Source organism: Monodon monoceros, unplaced genomic scaffold, assembly GCF_005190385.1.
Source record: "Monodon monoceros isolate NGI ecotype Baffin Bay Population unplaced genomic scaffold, NGI_Narwhal_1 Super_Scaffold_2, whole genome shotgun sequence".
NCBI lineage: Eukaryota > Metazoa > Chordata > Mammalia > Artiodactyla > Monodontidae > Monodon > Monodon monoceros.
This window is the reverse complement of record NW_021703776.1, coordinates 33,336,987-33,361,479: the sequence shown is the minus strand read 5'-3', so window position 1 is coordinate 33,361,479 and position 24,493 is coordinate 33,336,987. Positions and strand designations below refer to the sequence as shown.

Genomic DNA, 24,493 nt, shown 5'->3' with positions numbered 1-24,493 from the left:
TATCTTTTTCCATCCCCTCACTTTCAGTTTGTGTGTGTCCTTTGCCCTAATGTGGGTCTCTTGTAGGCAGCATATTGTATGCTCTTGTTTTAGCTAATCTGCCACTCTGTCTTTTGCTTGGAGCATTTACTCCATTGACATTTAAGGTAGTTATTTATAGACATGAATTTATTGCCATTTTAAACCTAGTTTTCCAGTTGATTTTGTATTTCTTCTTTCTTCCTTTTTGTTTTTCCTTTTGTGGTTTGATGGCTTTTTTTTATATTATGCCTGAGTTCTCTCCTTTTTGGCTTTTGTGAATCTACTGTATGTTTTTGATCTGTGGTTACCCAGCTTTTCACGTATGCTAACCCATTACTATATCTACTTGCTTTAGACTTGTAATCATATAGGATCAAACACATTCTAAAAAACACCCCAAAAAACTACATTGTCTTACTCCCCTTCCCCATATTTTACGATTTTTCTGTCCTCTTTTACATTTTTCTTTATCCTTTTGCTATTCATTGTATTTTCACTTTCACAAATTTTGATTTTTAAAAAAATCTATGTACTGTCTTAAGTAATTTACAATTGTGATTTCTTTCCTGTAGATTTTTGCTTCTTTTCTATTTAGAGAAGACCTTTCAATATTTCTTTAAGGTAAGTTTAGTATTGCTTTATTTTTTAAAATTTGCTTGTCTGAGAAATTCTTTCTCTCTCCTATTCTAAATTATAATCTTGCTGGGTAGAGTATCCTAGATGGCAGGTTTTTCCTTTTCACGACTTGGAATGTATCTTGAGACTCCCTTCTGACTTGCAATGTTTCTGTAGAGAAACTAGCTGATAGCCTTAAGGTGGTTCCCTTTTAACTAGCTCTTTTTCTCTTGCTGCCTTTAGAATCTTCTCTTTAACTTTTGCCATTTTAATTATATGTCTTGGTGTAGGTCTGTTTGGGTTCATCTTGTTTGAGACCCTCTGTGCTTCCTGTACCTGGATATCTCTTTAACTGTGAGAAGTTTTCAGCTAATTTCTTCAAATACATTTTCCATTCCTGTTTCTCTTCCTTCTCCTTCTGGCATGCCAATTATGTGTAGATTGGCTGACTTTATATTATCCCATAGGCCTCATATATTGCTTTCATTTTTTTTTTCATTTGTCTGCTGTTCTGATTGATTTCCATTATTATATCTTCTAGATCACGTATTAATTCTTCTGCATTATTTAGTTTCCTATTCATTGCCTTTAGCTCAGCTTTCATCTTGGCAAATGAGTTTTCTAATTTTAATGGGCTCCTCTTTATAGTTTCTAGTTCTAGTGCATTTCTATTGATAGCCTTTAATTTCTTCAGTATTTTTATTACCTCCTTTTTAAATTCAGGATCTGGTAGACTGGAGAGGTCTATTTCATTATTATTTCTTTCAGGGGCTTTCTCTTGTTCTTTTATTGGGACTGGCTCCTCTGCTTCTTCATTTTACTTATATTTCTCTGTGAATTTAGGAGAAACTTATCTACTGTGAAGGGTTGTTTTTTGTGGGAGCATCCCTGTGTAGCCTGTATGAGTCTAATATTTTTGGAGGGCTGTTTTCAGTATGGATGCCTACCACATTTTTCCTCAGTATGTGCTGGCCATTATCCCCTTGATAGAGGGTGTGATTGATTGGTGGTGTGGTGACCAGAGCCCTGAAAACGTTTCAAACTTCTGTTTATTCCCAGTGATTAATGATTAATAGGAACTGAAGAGAGGATAAGGGGTCTAGTCTAGGCTAGAAGTTTTTAATGAGCAAATTCCAAGATAAAAAGGAAAAACCTAGATTAATGTAGCATGTGAGAAGTGTTTTGAAGTATATATGGAAGATACCATCATCAGAGGTTTCTGTATCAGATAAAAACAACTGTCATTGTCACTTTATTCTAGGCAAGGCAAATGACCAGATCTGCCTTTTCACAGCTACTGACATTGTGAAAAACCATGAATAAATCTAGCTTCAAGTTCAGCATACGCTTTTCTTCAAAGATGCAAATTATTTTAAAATACAACATTGATTAACAGAAGCAGCAACTGAAGCAAAATACAATAAATATGTGGGAATTTATTTTGCTAAGCCACAAAGTATTTTTCCATGAATAGCATCAATTTATAACAGCTTCCTTAGTATTTACCAGAAGGGATTTAGAATTGTTTCACTAAACATTAATTTTTCACATTAAGTCAGACATTATAATTATGTATTTAAATTTAAAAATTTAAAGGAAGTATTTATATGACATTTTCTGGGTATGGTACTACATTAAACTCTTGAGAATATGGTATAGCTTGTTTTAAACCTTTTTCAAATCATCCTTCCTTTAAACCAGTGCTGTCCAAAACAAAGATAATGTGGGCCCCTCAGATGCAATTTTTAATCTTTAAAAAAAAATGAAAAAAGCTAATTGTAACATTTTATCTACCCCACTGTACCAAAATATTATAATCTCACCAATATACAAAATTGAGATATTTTACATTCTTTGTACATCTTCAAAATCTGATGTGTATTTTATACTGATACCTCATCTCTATTTGGACTAGCTACATTTTGAGGGCTAAATACCCACATGAACCTAATGATAAGGAAAGATACTGGCCTGCACATTTCCACTGTCTGGCACATGTGCTTGTAGACAAACATTGTGCATGACTGCCACTCTCCAAATTCTATATTCTATCATTACAGATTGGATCTACTACTATGGGAACCCATACATTAACAAACATTAAACAATGTAAGACCAGTACTATGTCTGATACTAGATAAATGGCAATGAAAATGGCTGCCATGGATCACAACTAACAGTGAGTAGACAATCTTCTTTTTCTCTGTAGCACTTACCACAATTAGTAATTTTCTGTATTTCTTACTTATATCGTGTATGTGCATCTGTTTTTCCTATGACATTCCATGAGGGAAGGAATTATTTCTACCTTGTTTGCCATTATACCCCTGGACCTCAGTAGAATGTGTTTTACACACAGATCATCAAATACCTGTTACCTGAACGAACACAACCTTGCACTGATTATCAGGCTCAACCTGCTTGTCATTTCATTCTTCACTGTTTTCCAATAGTTAAGAGATATTCCACATTTTCTCAGTGAAAGCGGTGAATAGCTGTTTTCTCTTCATAATAATTTCTAGTAGCTTAACTCAAATATTAAAAGTAGGGGAGTTCCCCACTAGTCAGAATCACATTTTTCCTGTCTTCAGCAGACTCTCCTCCTCTCCAACACACAACAAAAGCAGAATGGTTGAGGCACAAATGAACAAGTGTCAGAAAACAGCCTCTCCATCAATCAACCTCTTAGACTGAGAGAAAAAGGAAAACAACATACATGCACCTAGAAGAAAAGAATAGTGAATATTGTTTCCTACCACACAGTCAGTAGTGGCAAGGTTCTTAAGAGCTCTGGAAACTTCAGAAACTCCTTTGGCAAACCATTCTAAGTTAAACAGTAGAAATACTGTAGTAGCCATGATAAAAGAAATCCTAAAACTGGTAATTTAAACAAAGCAAAATAGCATGTCATGTAATATCATGACTAAATGTGAAACCTGTAACAACAAAAAAGCCCAAGCTCAAAACTCATTCTGTATGATATGAAATAACACTGTATTTTAAAAGTCCTTTTGCAGACTGTAGAAATCATTTTATTTAGAATGTATACACTGGAAGAATGAAGGAGTTGAGATTGAGGGCAGCTCTTACCTTTCTATTCTGTCTATAGTAAAATAGCACTTCAATAATACTGGCATTTCCCAAATTTATCTGTTTTGTAGTTTTAGCACCAAAAACTCAACTGCTCATCAAATGTTCCCTGTTCTGCAAAGTATTGGAATACAAAACATTTCATAGTTGAAACTTTATGGAATACAAAACATTTCATAGTTGAAACTTTAGTCATCTCTTTTGTGTAAATCAATTTTTAAAAAACCAAATCATATTTAAAATGCACTAAAGAAAATTACTTTTCCCTTTTCTTTTTAGGTGCATGTTCCAAAAGTGGTGCAAATTCAGCCTCCTCACTGTGCTTTTTTTCCTTTTTTTTCTTTTTATGGTCACTTTGGTAACCACTGGAGTCACTGCCTTGGAAAACAGGGTCCTGGTGCTTTTTCTTCTTCTTTGGCTCTTCATCCCAGAGGCCATTCACATTGTTATTAATCTGCAGATCTGTCTCTTCCTTCATGGTAACATCTGCAAAATCTGCTAGCTCTGTGATACCACTTTCCACTTCATATGGCTCTGGGTCTTTCTTCTTTTTCTTTTTCTTCTTTTGAGGTTTTTCAGTAGCTTCCTCAGTGCCAGTTTCTGTTACTTCTTCAGAAACTGCAGAGCACTTGGTTTGTAAACTATAAATTAGTTTAAAAAATTTACAGAACATTAAGCAAAAAATGAAAGAACAAAATAAGATCAAGAATATTCCCCACATGCTAAGATTTTTCTAAATAATGACAGTAGTACAAGATACCATACCTAGGACACAAATTTCAAATATTCTATCCTGTCATCTCCCAGCACAGTGACATGTCTTGGAAATGTTAAATTTTTTGTTTCCCAAGTACTTTTCCTAGACTGTTTCATATATAAAAATGACATAAACTTTTGTCAAAAACATGGCTTCTAAATTTTAGCTTGGTTCAGAAAACCAAACTGAACACTAAACATCACCATACCCAGCCTTACCAGCCAAACCAGTGACATTTGATAGGAACAAAAAAAAAGAAAAAAACTTCTCGTATCTATCAAAGTATTGGAGTTTCCCATCTACTACCTCAATCCTTGTTTCAAGTAATAGTTCACTGTTCTTCTTAACCTATGCTGAAGCAGTATGACTTCAAAGTTGTGAATATTTTATAAAAACAAGGATCAGTGAAGTAGCCCTCTCTCTATAGAACTGCTGTCCCATAGAGTAGCACTAGCCACCTATAACTATTTAAGAAATTTCAATAAGATAACTTAAAAAATTCACTTCCTCAGTCACACTAGTCACATTTCAGATGCTCAAGAGTGAGGCTTGAGCAACAAGCTATATTGCACAAATATAGCACATTTCTATCATCACAGAAAGTTCTTTTGGACAGCTGCTCTAGAACTTTAACCCATACTCTTGTTACTTATCAAGGCCTTATCAAGGAAGAATCTAAAAAAAGTTGCTAACACAGGATGCGAAGAGTTCCCCCCGCACCCCATTAAACCTGGCTCCCATGAACCCAGGCTCAGGATCAAAGTAATTCTTACAAGAATTCCAAACAAGAAAAATACTAAATGATCTAAATACAGAAATTAAATGATCTACCTGGTATAATGACAATAATAAAATCAGTATTTTTGTTTCAACTGTGTAAAAACAGAAGGGTAATAGTTATGCGATATGATTAAGCTTCTAGTTGTCTCAAGTTCAGGGATCAACTTTTAAAAAGAACTAGACAATAAAAAATTGAATTAATAAAATACCAGTTAGATGCAGAGCTTCAGAATATTCAGTGCACTGTCAGAGCACTTATGATTCATATTTACATTGACTTTATGGTTTGAAAGTACAAATATTCCAGTACAAAAAATTAACTTTTTAAAAGCAGGATTTATGTTCCCTAAATTCAGAATTAATAGAAACAATTAAGTTAGGAACTGACCTAGTGATATTTAGTTTTCCCCGAATGCAGAATACTCCAGCAGCATCTGAGTCTAAACGAAATACTTCAAATTCTAGTTCATCACCCATGTTTATCTCCAGAGTCTGCCACTGCTCGGCCAGCATCTGCTCAGGTTTAGGAATGGAGGCATTGAAGCACCCGTGTACTAAACAGCCAATGTGGCTGGAAGACACTTTATTAACTGTACCCTGGGAAGAAGGAAAAAATATTACATCAAGAAGAGAGCCAAAGAGTTAAAAGGTGAAACAAACTTTACAGTCTTCAAAGTGATCTTCAAATAGAAAATGTCAAAATAATGGTATAATTCAATATCGAAAAAGTTGATCCTCATTTAAAACTTACCACATATTACACTAAAATACCACTTTAGGAACACTGTAGAGTTTTTAGAAAGCTCACCTTGAACATGGCTATTTTAACTAAACCATAACATTACTAGAAGCTTTAAAACTAAATAACAATAAAATAACAATACTATATGATTTTAAGGTTAAAATGAAAATTTCCAAGAAACTCAGTTTTCTATTCCCCTAGGAATCAACATATAGAATGAAAACCCGAAGCATTTTTTTAAAAATCACATATTTTGAATTATAAAACTGTAAGAAATATTAACACATATACAGTGTTGTTTAATGGCAGTACCTCCTTCCACATGTGGCAGAATAAAACTTACTTGTCTCCTTATAAGGAGTCTGGAGTCCAGAATGGTACCTTCTGGATGGTCTGAAGGATCTGTGCTACATCTATACATTAGAATATTATTCAGCAATAAAAGAAGCTACCAAGCCAAGAAAAAGACATGGAGGAACCTTAAACACATTTGTACGTGAAAGAAGCCAATCTGAAAAGGTTACATACTCTGTGATTCCACTATATGACATTCTGGAAAAGGCAAAACTATGGAGACAGTTTTAAAAAAAAAAAAAGTTGCCATGGTTTCCGAGGGAGGGAACAATGAATAGGTAGAGCACAGAGGATTTTTAGAGTGACCAGTTATTCCACAGGATACTGTAATGTTGGATACGTGTCATTATACCTTTGTCAAAACTCAAAGAATGTACAATACAAAGAGTGAACTCTACTGTAAACTATAGACTTTAATGTATCAATATTGGCTCAACAATTGTAACAAATGTACCACATCTGTATGTATGTCAATAATAACTGAAATAGTATGTTTATGTGAGGTTTTTATGGGGGGGAGGGGTGTGGAAGGAGGTGATGTATATGAGAATGCTATATACTTTACATTCAATTTTTCTAAAACTGTTACAAAGTTTTCAATTAAAAAATACTCAATGAGCAAAGAAAAGTCTTTTCAATGTATGGGTTGAGAACACTGAATATGGGCAAGAGAATGGAGCTCAAGGACCTATGAAGTCCTACACACAAAAAAACAAGATTGATCACAGACCTACACAGAAAAGCTAAAACTACAAAAATTCTAGAATCTTATAGAAGAACATCCTTGCAACTGAGGGGTAGCCAAGTTTCTTAGATAGGCTCTAGAAAGTATGATAAATTAGACTGCATCAAAATTAAAAGCTTCTGCTTGTCAAATGGTACCATTAAAAGTTAATAAATAAGACACAGACTGGGAAAGAATACTCACAATACAGTTACCTGAAAAGGATGTGTACCAAAACTATGAAAAGAATATAAAACCCTAGTTAAAAAGGGATAAAGTACTTGAACAGGCCCTTCTTACCGAAACATATGAAAAAGAGCTCACGAGGGAAATACAAATTAAAACCGTAAGGAAAAACTACCATATGCCCACCAGTAAAATCAAAAGACAACACCAATTGTCAGCAAGAATGCAGAGCAACTGGAAGTACTGAAGGGGATATTAGTTCTCCATAAAGTTAAACACACGTTAACCCTGACCTAGCAATACTGCTTCAAGTTTCTACTTAGGAGAAATGAAAATACATGTTTACAATAGCTCTGTTCATAACAGGTCCAGACTGGAAACAACTCAAATGTCCATCAATGAGGATGGATAATCAAATTGATAATCAAAGTACATATATACTCATATAACTGAATACCACGAACGATTAGAAGACAAAATCCACCAATATACCCGACAGCATGGATATAAACTCAAAAACATGACCAAAAGAGTTCAGACTGTGAGTGTATAATGAAAAATTCCCCTAATATGGAATTACAGAACAGGTGAAACTAATTTATGATAATGAAATGAGAATAGCGTTTGTATCTAGGATAAAGGGGATTGACCAGGACAGGGCATGAGAGTCACTTCTAAGGAGAGAAGATGGTATACGCACTTGTCAGAATTCACTGAGCTGCACAGGATGATCTATTGCATTTTACTGTATGTAAATTAAACCTGATACATTATATTGTATGTAAACTATATCTCATATTATTAAATGGAAAAAAAATGGTCAAATTATTTGAGGACTGGATCTTATTGTAGGGGACAGAGTAAAAGGGATAATTTAACGTCATTTCACTTTCTGTACAATGAGAATGTTAATTCCATGCACATATTTACATTTTTTTACAAAAAGCAGATGACAGTTTAATTTGGGAATTTTAAAGTACAAATCTACCACCAACTTTAATAGTATGGAGGTTATAGGATCCCAGTTTGGAGGGCGAGGGTACTATTTCTAGCAGTTCAAATGACATTGAAAAACATTTTTAAATTAGAAAGGCCTTGTAATTTTGTTATAGTGAAATCTGACCTACATTTTAATTAACAGTATCAAGGGCTAGTTAACAGTTCTCATGGACTAAACAATTCCTACAGACATTTAGTTAAAGGAAAAAATACATATATATACAAGTACATATGAACACAGAGAACTGCTGGTGGGAAAGGAGCAAGTGATGTGGATAAATGTACACATTTTAGTAGATTTCACATCAACTTCTGCATTTTCACCTTCTCTTAAAAAACAAAAAACTGAAAGACCTTCCCCACAGGGCCTTCATTTCCACAGCACAGTATGGATGCCCTGACCCCTATCATTCATTTCCATTACCTGCCTGGTCCCACAGCTATCTGGATTTGCAACTCCAGTTCTATATATTGCTATACCATCTGAATCCTATATAAACAAACTATACTTGTATATATTTGAGAAGTTATAAAATAATAATAAAAAAATGTTAACCCTTTAAAATCATTCTGATGGTATACAGAGAATAAGTTGGATGGGACATATACTCTGTACATGCACATCAGTTTTAGTATCATGGAGTTTAAAAACTTGCCTAGACTGCCACTGAACAGAAAAAAGAATGAAAATAAATGACATTGTTTAAGACACCTCTAGGACAATATCAAGTGCAGTAAGATTCACATGATAGGGGACACAGAAGGTTAAGAGAGAAAGGGCCTGAGAAAATATCTGAAGAGATAATAGCTGAAAACTTCCCTAACCTGGGAAAGGAAAGAGGCACTCAAGTCCAGGAAGTGCAGATTCCCATACAGGAGGAACTCAAAGAACATGCCAAGACACACTGAAAAGTAATAGATAACCTACAAGGTAACTCCCATAAGGTTACCTGCTAGTATTTCAGCAGAAACTCCACAAGCCCTAAGAGAGTAGCAAGATTATTTAAAGTGATGAAAGGGAAAAACGTACAACCAAGAATAAATACCCAGCAAGGGTCTCAAAAGATTTGATGGAGAAATTAAAACCTTCACAGATAAGCAACAGCTAAAAGAATTAAGCACCACAACACAAGATTTACACAATAAATGTTAAAGGAACTTCTCTAGGCAAAAAAGAAAATGCCACAACTAGAAACAAGGAAATTACGAAATGCAAAAACTCACCAGTAAAAGCAAACATAGTAAAGGTAGGAAATCACCCACATGCAAAGCTAGTAGGAAGGGGAAAACATTAAAGTGGTAAAAATCACCTACATCCACAATAAGCAATTAAGGGAAACATAAAACAATTAGATGTAAAATATGGTATCAAAAATAGTAATCATGAGGGGAGAAGAGTACAAATGTAGGGCACTTAAAATGCATTTGAAATTAAGAGATTAACACCTTAAAAGCAATCAAATATATATACATATGTGTTTTATATATATATATGTATGTTATATACATATATGTGTTATATATATATATATAGAGAGAGAGAGAGAGAGAGACTGCTCTACAAAAACCTCATGGTAGCCACAAACCAAAAATCTATAATAGATATACACACACAAAAGACAAAAGGAATCCAAACATAACACTAAAGATAACCACCCACTCACAAGAGAATAAAATTTAAAAAGGGGAAAACAAGAAAGACCTACAAAAACAAGTCTAAAACAATTTTTAAAAACGGCTATAACAACATACATATTGGTAATTACCTTAAATGTAAATGGACTAAATGCTCCAACCAAAGTTCACAGACTGGCTGGAGGAGATCAAGATGGCAGAGGAGTATGATATGCAGCGCACCTTCTCCCACAAAAATATTAAAAATACATCTACTAGTGGAACGATTCACATAGAACATCTACTAAATGCCAAAAGAAGACCTCAGACTTCCGATCACAAGAAAACCTCCCCATAGCCACGTAGGATAAAAGGAAAATGAAAAAGAAGGAATCGCAATGGGTCCTGCACCCCAAAGAAGGAGCTGTGAAGGAGGAAAGGTTCCCTGGGAAGTCTCTTCACCAACAAGGAGATCAGAATGTATGGAGGGATAGCTTCATTGCCCAAGAGGAGAGAGCAGCAACTGGTGTGTGGAAGGCAAAATGGAGAATAACATGCACAGAAGACCAGCAGTGCCACACTGCATTCCCCAGCCTGAGACACTCCTCTGTTGGTGTGGGAGGGGGCTGGGTGCTGAAGCTCAGGCTTCAGAGGTCAGACCCAGGGAAAGGACTAGGCCCACCACGAGTTTCTTTCCCCTGTGAGTGCTCCCAGACAACAGGACACCGCTATAGGAGCTCCAGCGGTGTGCTGAGTCACTGCCACCACAGCAGGCTCCTGAGGCTGGCATGGACTGCTGCTAAAAGACCCACAAGCAGGCGCCAGGCCCTGCCCTGTCCCAGTCCAGGAGTGCACGGAGAGCAGCACCCATACGAGACCCTTCAAGCGGGCGTGAAGCTCTACCCCTGCTGTCCCGGGAGTGCACAGATAGCACCAGCCCATACGAGACTCATGAACAGGCATCAAGCACAGCCCCCAGTGTCCCAGGAGGGTGTGGAGAGTAGTCACCCATAGAACACCCATGAGCAGGTGCGAGGCCCTGCCCCTGCTGTCCCAGGAGGGCATGAGAACAGCCATCCATACAAGACCCACGACCAGGCAACACGCCCTGCCCCCAGTGTCCCAGGAGTGGAGAGCGGCCACCCACACAAGACCTTTCACCAGGCGCCATGTGCTGCCCCTACTGTCCGGGGAGCATGTAAGGAAGGCTGTACCTACACACCCCATATCAAGGGGATAATGGCAAGCACACACTGAGGAAAGAGACAGCAAGCATCCAAACTAAAAGCAGCCTCTCAATTCCAGAAAACACAGCAGAGTAGAAGGACTTGAGCTAACCTCCTCTTGCAGAAACACCAAAATCACAACTGCTGAACAATCATTGATAAAGAAGACTGGAACCCACCAAGAGAGATCTTTTACATTCAAAGACAAAAAAGAAAACAAAGTGAGACGGCAGAAGGGGTGTTTTCGCAACATAATCAAATCCCATACTCACCAGATGGGCAACCCACAAACTGGAAAATTAATTATATTGCAGAGGTCCTCCCACAAGAGTGAGCCCCATGTCAGGCTCCCCAGCCAGAGGGTCTGGCATCAGGAGAAGGAATCCCTAAAAGCACTTGGCTTTGAAAGCCAGCAGGGCTTGAGTGTAGGAGCTCCACAGGACTGGGGGAAACAGACTCCACTCATGGAGGGCACACACAAGGCTTCACATACACTGGGACCCAGCATAATGCAGTAACTCCATAGGAGCCGGGGCTGGACTACCTATGGGTCTTGGAGGGTTTCTGGGGGGGGAGGTGGGGGTCAGCTGTGGCTCATGGCGAGGGCAAGAACACTGGTGGCAGAGGCCCCAGAGAATACTGATCAGTGTGAGCTCCCCTAAAGGTTGCCATTTTGACATCAAGACCTGGCCCTACCCAACAGCCTGCAGGCTCCAGTGATGAAAAGCCTCAGGCCAAACAACCAGCAGGATAGGAAAACAGCCCCACCCATCAGCAGACAAGGTACTTAAAGCCACACTGAGCTCACAGCCACCTATAAACACACCCCTTGACATGGCCCTGCCCACCAGAGGGACAAGACCCAGCTCCACCCACCAGGGGGCAAGCACCAGTACCTTCCACCAAGAAGCCCGCACAAGCCTCAGGACCAGCGTCACCAAGAGGGCAGACATCTGAAGCAAGAGGAGCTACGATCCTCCAGCCAGCAGAAAGGAGACCACAAACACAGAAAGTTAGACAAAACTAGATGGCAAAGAAATATGTTCCAGATGAAGGAACAAGATAAAAACCTACAAGAACTAAATGAAGTGGAGATAGGCAACTTACCTGAAAAAGAATTTAAAGTAATGAGAGTAAAGATAATCTAAGATCTTGGGGGAAAAATTGGCAGCACAGACCAAGAAGTTGCATGAGGTGTTTTTAAAGAACAAACAGATGAACAATACAGTAACTGGAATGAAAAATACAGTAGAAGAATTAATAGCAGAATAACTGAGGCAGAAGAACAAATAAGTTAGCTCAAAGACAGAATGGTGGAAATCACTGCCATGGAACAGACTAAAGAAAAAAGAATGAAAAGAAACCAGGACAGTCTCAGAGACCTCTGAGGCAACATTAAATGCACCACCATTCGCATTATATGGGTCCCAGAAGGAGAAGAGAGAGAAAGGGCCTGAGAAAATATCTGAAGAGATTATAGCTGAAAACTTCTCTAACGTGAGGAAGGAAACAAGTCCAGGAAGCACAGAGTCCCATACAAGATAAACCCAAGGAGGAACACACCAAAACACATATTGACCAGGCTGACAAAAATTAAAGAAAAAATATTAAAACAAGGGAAAAGTAACAAATAACATATAAGGGAACCCCCATAAGTTTATCAGCTGATTTTTCAACAGAAACTCTGCAGACCAGAAGGGAGAGGGACAATACATTTAAACTAACGAAAAGGAAAAGTTTAAAAACAAGGAATACTCTACCCAGCAAGGCTCTTGTTCACATTTGACAGAGAAATCAAATACTATAGACAAGCAAAAACTAAGAGATTTCAGTACCACCAAACCAGCGTTACAACAAATCCTGAAGGAACTTCTCTAGGTGGAAAAGAAAAGGCCACAACTAGAATCAAGAAAATTACGAATGCGGAAGCTCACCAGTAAAGGCAAACACAAAGTAAAGGCAGGAAATCGTCCACACACAAACCAGCAATCGTGAGAAGAGGAAAGTACAAATGCAGGATATTGGAACTGCTTTTGAAATTAAAAGATCAGCAACTTCAAACAATCTTGTACATATACAGACTTCTATATCAAAACCTCCTGGGAACCACAAACCAATCTATAATAGATACATAAAAAAAGCAATCCAAACACATCATTAAAGATAGACATCAAATCACCAGAGTGGAGAACAAAAGAGGAAGGGAAGAAAAAAGACCTTAAAAAACAAATCCAAAACAATTAACAAAATGGCAATAAAAACATTCATATCGATAATTCCCTTAAATGTAAATAAACGCTCCCGACAAAAGACATAGACTTGCTCAAGGGATACAAAAACAAGACCCGTATATATGCTGTCTACAAGAGATCCACTTCCCATCTAGGGACACATACAGACTGAATGTGAGGGGATGGAGAAAGGTATTCCACGCAAATGGAAATCAAAAGAAAGCTGGAGTAGCAATACTTATATCAAACAAAATAGACTTTAAAATAAAGAATGTTACAAGAGACAAAGAAAGAAACTACATAACAATCAAGGGAACAATCAAAGAAGATATAACAATTGTAAATATATATGCACTCAACATAGGAGCACCTCAATATATAAGGCAGGGCTTTCCTGGTGGCGCAGTGGTTGAGAGTCCACCTGCCGATGCAAGGGACATGGGTTCGTGCCCTGGTCCGGGAAGATCCCACATGCCGTGGAGTGGCTAGGCCTGTGAGCCATGGCCGCTGGGCCTGCGCGTCCAGAGCCTGTGCTTCGCAACAGGAGGGGCCGCAACAGTGAGAGGCCCAGGTACCGGAAAAAACAACAACAACAACAAAAAATATATAAGGCAAAATGCTAACAGACATAAAAGGAGAAACCAGCATTAACACAGTAACAGTGGGGGACTTCATCATCCATTTTCATCAATGGGCAGATCATCCAGACAGAAAATCAATACAGAAACACAGGCCTTAAATGACACAAAGATGGACTTAATTGATATTTTTAGAACATTCCATCTGAAAGCACCAAAATACACTTTCTTCTCAAGTGCACATGGAACATTCTCCAGGACAGATCACGTCTGGGGCCACAATAAACGCCTTGGTCAATTTCAGAAAACTGAAATCATATCAAGCATCTTTTCTGACCACAATGCTATGTGATTAAAAATCAACCACAGAAAATAAACTGTAAAAAACACAAACACATGGACGCTGAATATATTACTAAACCAATGGAACACTGAGGAAATCAAAGAGGAAATCATAAAACACCTAAAGACAAATGACAACAAGAACAAGATGGTCCAAAACCTTTGGGATGCAGCAAAAGCAGTTCTAAGAGGGAAGTTTACAGCATACAATCTTACCTCAGGAAACAAGAACAATCCCAAATAAACAACTTAACCTTACACCTAAAACAATGAAAGAAAGAATAACAAACAAAACCCAAAGTTAGTAGAAGGAAAGAAATCAGAAGATCAGAGCAGAAATAAATGAAATAAACAAAAACAAACAATTGAAAAGATCAATGAAACTAAAATTTATTTCTTTGAAAAGATAAAGAAAATTGATAAAAGTTTAGCCAGATTCATCAAGAAAAAAAAGCAGAGTACTCAAATCAGTAAAGTTAGAAATGAAAGAGAAGTTGCAACTGACACCACAGAAATACAAAGGATGATAAGAGACTACAACAAAACAACTATATACCAATAAAATGGACAACCTAGAAGAAATGGAGAAATTCTTAGAAAGATACAACTGAACCAGGAAGAAAAGAAAATATGAACAGACTAATCAGAAGTACTGAAATTGAAACAGTGATTTAAAAACTTCCCCAAACAAAAGTCCAGGACCAGATGGCTTCACAGGTGAATTCTATCAAACATTTAAAGAACAGTTAACACCTATCCTTCTGAAACTATTCTAAAAAATTGCAGAGGAAGGAACACTCCCAAGCTAATTCTATAAGGCCACCATCACCCTGATACCAAAGCCAGACAAAGATAACAAAAAAGAAAAATTACAGGCCAATATCACTGATGAACATAGATGCAAAAATACTCAACAAAATACTAGCAAACAAAATCCAAAAATACATTAAAATGATCATACACCATGATCAAGTGGGATTTATCCCAGGGACGCAAGGATTCTTCAAAATACGAAATCAATCAATATGATACAACACATTAACAAAGTGAAGAGTAAAAATCATATGATCATCTCAATAGAAGGAGAAAAAGATTTTGATAAAATTTAACATTTACAATAAAAACGCTCCAGAAAGTGGGCATAGAGGAAACATACGTCAACACAGTAAAGGCCATATACGACAAACCGACAGCTAATATCAAGCTCAGTGGTGAAAAGCTGAAAAGTATTCTGTCTAAGTTCAGGAACAAGGCAAAGATGAGCACTTTCAGCACTTTTATTCAACACAGTTTTGGAAGTCTTAGCACAGCAATTATAGAACAAAAAGAAATAAACAGAATCCAAATTGGAAAGGAAGAAGTAAAACTGTCACTGTTTGCGGATCATGATACTATACATAGAAAATCCTAAAGACGCCACCAAAAACCAAGTAGAGCTCATCAATGAATTTGGTAAAGTTGCAGGATTCAAAATTAATAGTCCCCTACATATGAACGAGTTCCATTCTGAGAGCACGTTATAAGTCCAATTTGTTTGTAAGTCCAACAAAGTTAGCCTAGGTACCCAACTAACATAATCGGCTGTACAGTACTGTACTGTAATAGGCATATAATACTTTTCACGCAAATAATACATAAAAAACACAAAAAGATAAAACATTTTTAATCTTACAGTACAATACCTTAAAAAGTACAGTAGTACAGTACAACAGCTGGCATACCAGGGCTGGCATCAAGTGAAGAGGCAAGAAGAGTTACTGACTTGAGGAGGGAGAGGAGGTGGGAGACGGCAGAGCTGAAGGATAGTCAGCAATAGGAGACAGAAGGCAAGCTGTGATTTCACTCACACCTGATGTTGATGGAAGGCACGTTTCCACCTTTGAAAGTTTGCAACTTGAAGGTTCATGTGTAGGGGACTTACTGTATATAGAAATCAGTTGTATTTCTACATGCTAAAAACAAACTATCAGAAAGAGAAATTAAGGAAACAATCCCATTAACCATCATGTCAAAAATAATTGTCAAAAATAATTACACACCTGCAAATAAACCTACCAAAGGGGGCAAAAGACCTGCACTCCAAAAACTGAAAAGAAACTGAAGACAACATAAACAAATGGAAAGATATACCGTGTTCTTGGATTGGAAAAATCAGTATTGTTAAGATAACCATACTACCCAAGGCAATCTACAGATTCAATGCAATCACTATCAAATTACCAATGGCAGTTTCAGAGAACTAAAACAAATAATTTTAAAATTTGTATGGAAACACAAAAAACCCCAAATAGCCAAAACAATCTTCAGCAAGAATAAGGGAACTGGAGCAATTAAGCTCCCTGACTTCAGACTATACTACAAAGCTACAGTCATCAAAACAGCATGGTACTGGCACAAAAATGGACACATAGCTGAGTGGAACAGGATAGAATGCCCAGAAATAAACCCATGCACTTAACGGTCAATTAATCTATGACAAAGGAGGCAAGAATATTCAATGCAGAGAAGACAATCTCTTCAATAAGCAGTGCTGGGAAAACTGGACAGCTACATGTAAAAGAATGAAATTAGCACATTTTCTAATGCCACATACAAAAATAAACTAAAAATGGATTAAAAACCTAAATGTAAGACCAGATACTCAAACTCCTGGAGTAAAACATAGGCAGAACACTCTTTGACATAAACCACAGCAATATTTTTTTGAATCCATCTCCTAGAGTAATGGAAATAAAAGCAAAAATTAAAAAATGGGATCTAATTAAATTTAAAATATTTTGCACAGCAAAGGAAACCGTAAACAAAATGAAAAGACAACCTATGGACCGGGAGAAAATATTTGCAAACAATGTGACTGACAAGGGATTAATTTCCAATATATACAAAGAACTCATAGAGCTCAGCATCAAAAAAAAACAAACAACCCAATCAAAAAATGGGCAGAAGACCTAAACAGACATTTTTCCAAAGAAGACATACAGATGAAAAGATGCTCAACATCACTAATTACCAGAGAAATGCACATCAGAACCACAATGAGGTATCACCTCACCTTTCAGAACAGCCATCATCAAAAAGTCTACAAACAATAAATACTGGAGAGGGTGTGGAGAAAATGGAACCCTCCTACACTGTTGGTGGGAATGTAAACTGATGCAGCCACTATGGAGAACAGTATGGATGTTCCTTAAAAAATTAAAAATAGGGCTTCCCTGGTGGCTCAGTGGTTGAGAGTCCGCCTGCCGATGCAGGGGACACGGGTTCATGCCCCGGTCTGGGAAGATCCCACATGCCGCGGAGCGGCTAGGCCCGTGAGCCATGGCCGCTAAGCCTGCACGTCTGGAGTCTGTGCTCCGCAATGGGAGAGGCCACAACAGTGAGAGGCCCGCGTACCGCAGAAAAAAAAAAAATTTAAAATAGAGTCACCACATGATCCAGCAATTGCACTCCTGGGCATATATCCAGAAAAGACAAAAACTAATTCTAAAAGATACATGCTTCCAATGTTCACAGCTGCACTATTTACAATAGCCAAGACACGGAAGGAACCTAAATGTCCATGGACAGAAGAATGGATAAAGATGTGGTACACACACACACACACACACACACACACACACACACACACACACAAAATGGAATAGTACTCAGCCATAAAAAGGATGAAATAATGCCATTTGCAGCAACATGGATGGACCTAGAGATTATCATACTAAGTGAAATAAGTCAGAGAAGAACAAGTATCATATGATACCAATTATACGTGGAATTTTAAAAAATGATACAAATAAACTTATTTACAGAACAGAAGTAGATTCACAAACATAAAGGACAAACTTATGGTTACCAAAGGGGAAGGGGAAGGATAAATTAGGAGGTTGGGTTAACAGATACACACTATTATATATAAAACAGATAAACAACAAGAACCTACTGTATAGCACAGGGAACTATATTCAATGTCTTGTAATAATCTATAATGGAAAAGAGTCTGAAAAAGAATATATATATATGTATATAGGAATATATATCACTTGAATCACTTTGCTGTACACTTGAAACAGAACATTGTAAATCAACTATACTTCAATAAAAATTAAAAAAACTTACCTAGATTAAACTGATGGAAAATAATTTTTATTGTTTCCTTAAAAATGATTTTGTTACCTACAAAAGCAATCCTTGTGAATTCCAAGGTGTACAGTCTCTTAAAATTTTCCTAATTACATAATTAAATAACTATATAAAGAAAGATAGAAAAAAAAAGATACATACCATAAGTTTTTGCCCTGGTTCAGGGCAGAAAATAACAAAATCTGCTTCAATGTTAAGATGAATGTGTCCCTGATCATCATAAATATCTCCTAATTCACCCACTACTTTGATGTTATCATAAGCAATGGGTACACCTAAAAGGCTGTAAAAAAAAAAAAAAAACAAAGATAGAAAAGAAAAACGATATTTATCCCCTTTTAATTGATTAGATATGCTGAGTCCAGAGTATACATCTCCTAATATAATCACCCATGACAAAAGCACAATAGTATATGATTAGTCTGCAACAACTTTAGAAGTTCAATTTCGTCAAAGGGTTCCAAAATAATGGCTAAGTTAAAAATAATTATTCAAGATAGGTAGCCAGAAACAAAATGTCCAAGTATGCAAGAGCAATAAGTTGACACTTCTTCCCTATTTCCTATTCATCTGAATTCTAGTCATGCTAGAATGAGAGACAAAATGGGACTTAGCAAGAAAAATGTCTATTTCTGTGAATATTACTGAATCGAGGCAATTTTGGTATTATCCACCATTACCGAATTTCTGTACTAGACGGCATATAGCAAGAGAAGTATTAGGGTCAAAGCTGAAGCCCCTGAATATTAAAGCCAATGATGACTTAATGGAGAAAAATCCCCAAACTGCAACTGTTGCTAGTATAACAAAATGTTAACAAATACAACTATTTCATTTTTTGAGAACTGATTCTGACACTTTAATCTGTATGTTCGGGGCTTCCCTGGTGGCGCAGTGATTTGAGAATCTGCCTGCCACTGCAGGGGACACGGTGAACCCTGGTCTGGGAAGCTCCCACATGCCGCGGAGCAACTAGGCCCGTGAGCCACAACTGCTGAGCCTGCGCGTCTGGAGCCTGTACTCTGCAACGGGAGAGGCCACAGCAGTGAGAGGCACGCATACCACCAAAAAAAATTACAGCTACTACGGAGTCTGAGCTGGTGACTTCACTGCCACAGCCACTACCTACATGTTTCTGAAAACTTTCCTGACTCCCCCAGGCAAGGCTTAAATCATGCTGCTTCTACTCCTATAGGACTCTGAGCACAGTTCTTACTTACCTAATCGCTTTGTTTACATGTTTGGATTCCAGACAGGAATCTAAGGCCTTTGAGAGCAGAGAACATTTTTGGTGAACTCAAACTTCTAGAATGGTTCACAGACAATAAAAGTAAGAATTTATACCTAGTAGCAGTTGTTTAAAACAGCCAGGAGTCACTGGAACGGAACTTAATTAAATACCAAATTAGGAAATCCATAAACTCAGAGACTTACTCCAGAAAGCACCCTTTTGAATTACTAATTTCTGCATGTGACTTTCCTAAGCAGGAACTATACCATCACAAAGAGAATATTAGGGGCCCAGAAAACAGAGAGAAAGGAGGGGTTTAAAAAAAAAGTAACCGCCACATGAGAAAGAAAAACAAAATTAACACTTTGTTTCCCCTCATCAACAATTAAAGAGTTTCAAGTGGGGGAAAACTGTTGTCCCCTAAGGGGCATTTGGGAGTTTGTGGTACTAATCATAGTTGTCACACTGCAAAGGCCAGGGATGGGAAACATTCTGCCACGTACAAAACAGTCCTACACAATGAAAATTGTCCCTAGCTCTACATGAGTTAAATGAGTGGACAAACCTCATTTTATAAACATTTATAAACAGTCGGTCATAGTACCTAAAAATATATGCATATATGTGTGTGTGTGTGTGTGTGTATGAACATAAAATCTTTGCATGGTTTCAATATAATTTAAAATTTCCAGGAATATAATATATAAATTCAAGAGTAGCTTGTTTTGCATGGAACTTTACTGAGAATAGACACATTATTTCAGGATAGCATTTTACCACTATAGACACTGTATGTTGTGTGAGCTATCAACCCAAGATCCCTGCACCAATCTACATTTGCAACTGATACATTCACGATGATTCAAGGTTAAGGAGGCTTTATTCTGTCCAGGTAGTCATGCTTGAGCATTATCACACTGAAATACATTTTACTGTATTGTATTAGAGCACTATATGAATGTTTTTTCAATTCTGTAGGTAGATTATACTATCTTTAAGTTTCATTTCAGTACACTAAAGTGTGTTTCCAATAACAGTAAAGGTAGTACTGCAAAATATTCCTTATAAGAGGGCATACTGAGTTCTGCAGGGTTCAGAACTGCTGACTAGGGAATGTGACCATAGAGCCTAAACCCAAAAGAATTTGTGTAAATCCAGCAAACCTTTTCAGAAGCAACTCACTGCATAATATGTACTAGAAATCATCAGACAGAGACAGACACCTCAACATTATACCTTTCCCTCTTTTACCTTTGCTTTTCTGAAACCATCCTAAGTAGGTTTCAGGGCCGAGTGATAGCCTCACTTGAGATACTTAGAAAACAAATCAAGTTTAAGGGATGATTTTAGACTGCATGCACACTTAAGACTTTTCTGGAACTACTGGGAGGTAACATATTTGCCACCTTCAAATAACTCAAGAGCTGTTATATACAACAGGGATAAGAAAATGACCTCTCAAAGATATAACTTAGAAATTATAATGTGATTTTGGAAACCTACTCATTTTCTCTAAGCAGACTTTTCAAAGCTGAAATGGTATTATCTTTAAAAAATTCTGTCACTGGGAAAAAAAAGGTGGACAGTGTGTCATGTAGAGGATGCTGCTGAGATAACTAACATGAGAGCCATTCTCAATTCTCCCCTTTTCCTTACTTCTTAAACAAAGAGAAGCATGTCCTCCTGATTGTATAGAATGGCCCCAAAGTCTGGAAACATAAACTATATATGATAAATGGTGGATCAATATTACAATTCTTGATATATTCAATGTTTTGTCCCTCATTATTAATGTGCAGTTTAATGTATGGTGCCCCTTTTGCACAGAATAAACTGGAGTTTTTAGCACACCCCCAAAATAATGGGGGGTAGGGTGGGGAGTTCAGATCTGTTCAGAGTGCAACTTAGGCCACATGGTCACACTGTCCAATTCAGTTACAGAAATTATCATTATCCAGTCAGTTCCTCATCTCTCTGGTGTAATGGTTCCTATTCCTCTAGCCTAAGTGGAGGCCTTAATTAGTTACAGATCAAACATCTATGTTTCCAGATTTTGTGACCACCTCACATATCCTTAAATCTCCCAAATGCATCTTCTCTAATCAATTTTCTCTTGGACAAGTATAACAAGCTCTTAATTTTTCTTCATATTTACTGTCTCATCCTCCTTAAACCATCACATAATGCTATCAAGTGGTTTCTTAAACTGCAAATCTGCTTATGTCCCAGACATCACAGGTACCACTGTCTCAAGAGTGTGCCAAGTTTCAGAGTTGGAGGTTATCGAGAGGACAAAGTGGTAACCCTGCTTCCTGCTTAAGCAAACAGAACAAACAAACAAAAAAACACCTGGCAAAGGCAGGTGAGGAAGAGCAAAATGGCCATCCTTTCTGAATTATCCTCCACCCCATCTTTGAGCCACTGCCCTCCTCTCCAGCTGTACCCAATGTCTTTCCCCTGATATAAACTTTACTTCAGTTATAAAGTACTTACAATTATCTGGGCAAAGTATTCTACTTCACAACTACTATCCATTTGTTTATGCCACTCTTTTTGCCCAGAATGCTGATATCTCAAAAGTACCCTCCTCCTACCAAGCTGTTCTCAAAGGTCCTAAGATCCAATTCACCACTTCTTCTTACTATAACTTAATTTAGATTTCTGTCAAATTTTAACATTTCATTGATTTATCTGGCTTACATCTGTATCTTTACTAGTGCTTAAAGCTTCTTGAAACAGGGATCTTGTTTTTTTTTTATATCCCAAGTCTCTAGTATACAAAACAGACACACAAGTGTGTGCTGGTGCTTGGAGGAAGCTGCAAATTCTAGATGCTTAACCTGTGTAGCGTTCAGGATCCCTTGAGAAAGTAGTGAAAACCTTGGATGCTTTACCCAAGAAAACTGACATAGGAAAACTGCAATTTCCATGGGTTCATTAAATTCCTGAAGGGTAATAACGAATCCCCAGGGAATCCACTCACTCTAGTTTTATAACCCTTACTTTCCAGCCAAGTGGTCTAGAGGAATATTAAGGTATATCTGCCCCCTCCCCCTGACCCTCCACCCTTGTAATTCTAAGCGTTTTCAAGTTATTTTCGAATATCTTACTTTAAATGCAGCAAAAGGGTTTTTTTCACCTTCAAGAGCAAAAGGCTTTCCTTTTCCCACTCTTAAAAAGGAAACAAAGTAATAGTATTTCTCTCATCCCTGATCAGGTCCAAGAGAAGAGAAACCAGGGAGAGTACCAGGGCCAAAACAATAAAATCCGCCCTTCGTGGTTTATAAATAAACGATTGAACTAAGTATTAATGCTTCATGTATAATTTTCTATAAAGTGAAAGAGAATCTTTTGAAGTACTGCATTCCGAACTTTCATTATCAAATGAGAAAACATACAAAACTAACCGGTCTCCAAACCCCTTATCTATTCTTACCTCTTCCTCTCGTGGAGCGAGCTTCTTCACCCCTTCCGCCAACACAATTCATGTCACCTTAACGTTTTCTTTCTTGCCTATGAAAGGGACTCTACAGATCTTGACCAGGGAGGCACTAGCCTCTCGAGGTGGACTGCCACTCCAGAATGCCTCGGGGTAAGCTCGCTGAGGCCGGTGAGACCTCCCATTCGCCCCTTTTCTGCTGCGCCATTAAGACGTCCACCCGCTGCCCCCTCCCGTGCCCCAAAGAAGGAGCAGTAAGCAACGTTATGATGTTGTCCGCTCTGGGAAAGAAAAGTGTAAGAGACTGGTACCTCTCGGAATAGCGCAGGAGCTCGGCATCGAGCTGTTCTCGGATACCGGTGCGTTTCCTGTTAAGGTAGCGCGGCGACAGTGCGATGTGTCTTCGGTGCGGCCCCGCCACCAGGCAGGAGTAGCGGCTATTCACGAGCGCACAGGCGGCCGCGTAGGTAGGCAATTCTAGGCAAGGCAAGACGCCGGCCGGTCCCACCACCGGCCCTTCTGAGGCCGCCTTCGGCCGCGGAGACGCTGAGCAACCCGCAGCCATGCGGCTAGTCAGGTTTCCCACGGCGCGCACTTGCTTACGCAGTCAATAACCGCCTCTCTCTGGACGCCGGGTTTCTACGTCATCCACCAGCTACCACGCCCCTAGGAAATTGCCTCTCCTGGCGCTGAAGTACTCAATTCTGACCAGCAGGGGGCAACCGCTTTTTCGCACTTGGACGCCTGTGGAGCTAGGAGCCTGTGGTTAAGCATTGAGCATGCTCAAAGGCCAACCATCACCCCGTCGCTCAAGAGACCGCAAACCCGTATTTTCGCTACGTCCTCATTGGATTTAGAATGTAGATTTATTCGGGGTTCACACTTTGATCATATCCAGTAGTAAGGTGGTTTGGTAGGTTTACAAGCTTGGACGGTACAACAAATAAATTTTAAAATATTTATGGAATATATTTTGTGCAGAGAACCCAATCCTAAAACGCAGCCCAGATGCCTCAGACGCAACACTTCTGAAAACGAAACCATCATCCCTCTCCAGCCCAGCTTCTCTTCTCATTCTGTATCACTAATTCAAGGAAATCATACCACCACTTTCCAAATGGCTCGGTCTGTCATCCCAAGGGCTTCTCTTGTACCCCCAAACGTCACACCAGCCCCAAGGCCTGTGGGACACAAAGCCGAAACATCACTCTGTTCGTACATTTCTTTCCGGCCTTGCATCCGAAACTTCAGGATTGCCTGTGGAAGCTTAGTTTTATGGTGAAGATACTCTGGAGCAGCCAGGTCTCCATGAGCTTGCCCTGTTTAAAGCCTCACACAGGCACCCCATTTCCCTCAGGACGACACAGACTCCTTAATCCGGCTCTTAAATTACCAAACCATTTTATAATTTGCGCCCAGTATTTTCATTT

At 38.2% G+C, this 24,493-nt stretch overlaps 1 protein-coding gene across 1 annotated transcript; it reads right to left on the bottom strand.

The window, feature by feature from the left end:
* Positions 1-4: 4 nt before the first annotated feature.
* TWISTNB (TWIST neighbor) lies at positions 5-23,683 on the bottom strand. Its single transcript, XM_029234114.1, has 4 exons — positions 23,375-23,683; positions 18,535-18,676; positions 5,652-5,860; positions 5-4,367 (listed from the first exon to the last, which is right to left on the bottom strand). The coding sequence occupies exons 1-4, from the start codon at positions 23,626-23,628 to the stop codon at positions 3,983-3,985; spliced, it is 990 nt and encodes a 329-aa protein (XP_029089947.1). The 5' UTR covers positions 23,629-23,683; the 3' UTR covers positions 5-3,982.
* Positions 23,684-24,493: the final 810 nt, after the last annotated feature.

What these genes read in the sequence shown, in the direction of transcription:
- TWISTNB (XM_029234114.1), bottom strand. Translation starts at nt 23,628, where the DNA reads ATGGCTGCGGGTTGCTCAGCGTCTCCGCGGCCGAAGGCGGCCTCAGAA. An exon ending in CTCCTGCGCTATTCCGAGAG is followed by an intron (nt 18,677 to 23,374) that starts GTACCAGTCTCT and finishes TTTTTTTTACAG; the next exon opens with CCTTTTAGGTGTACCCATTG. An exon ending in AACCAGGGCAAAAACTTATG is followed by an intron (nt 5,861 to 18,534) that starts GTATGTATCTTT and finishes CCTTCTTCCCAG; the next exon opens with GGTACAGTTAATAAAGTGTC.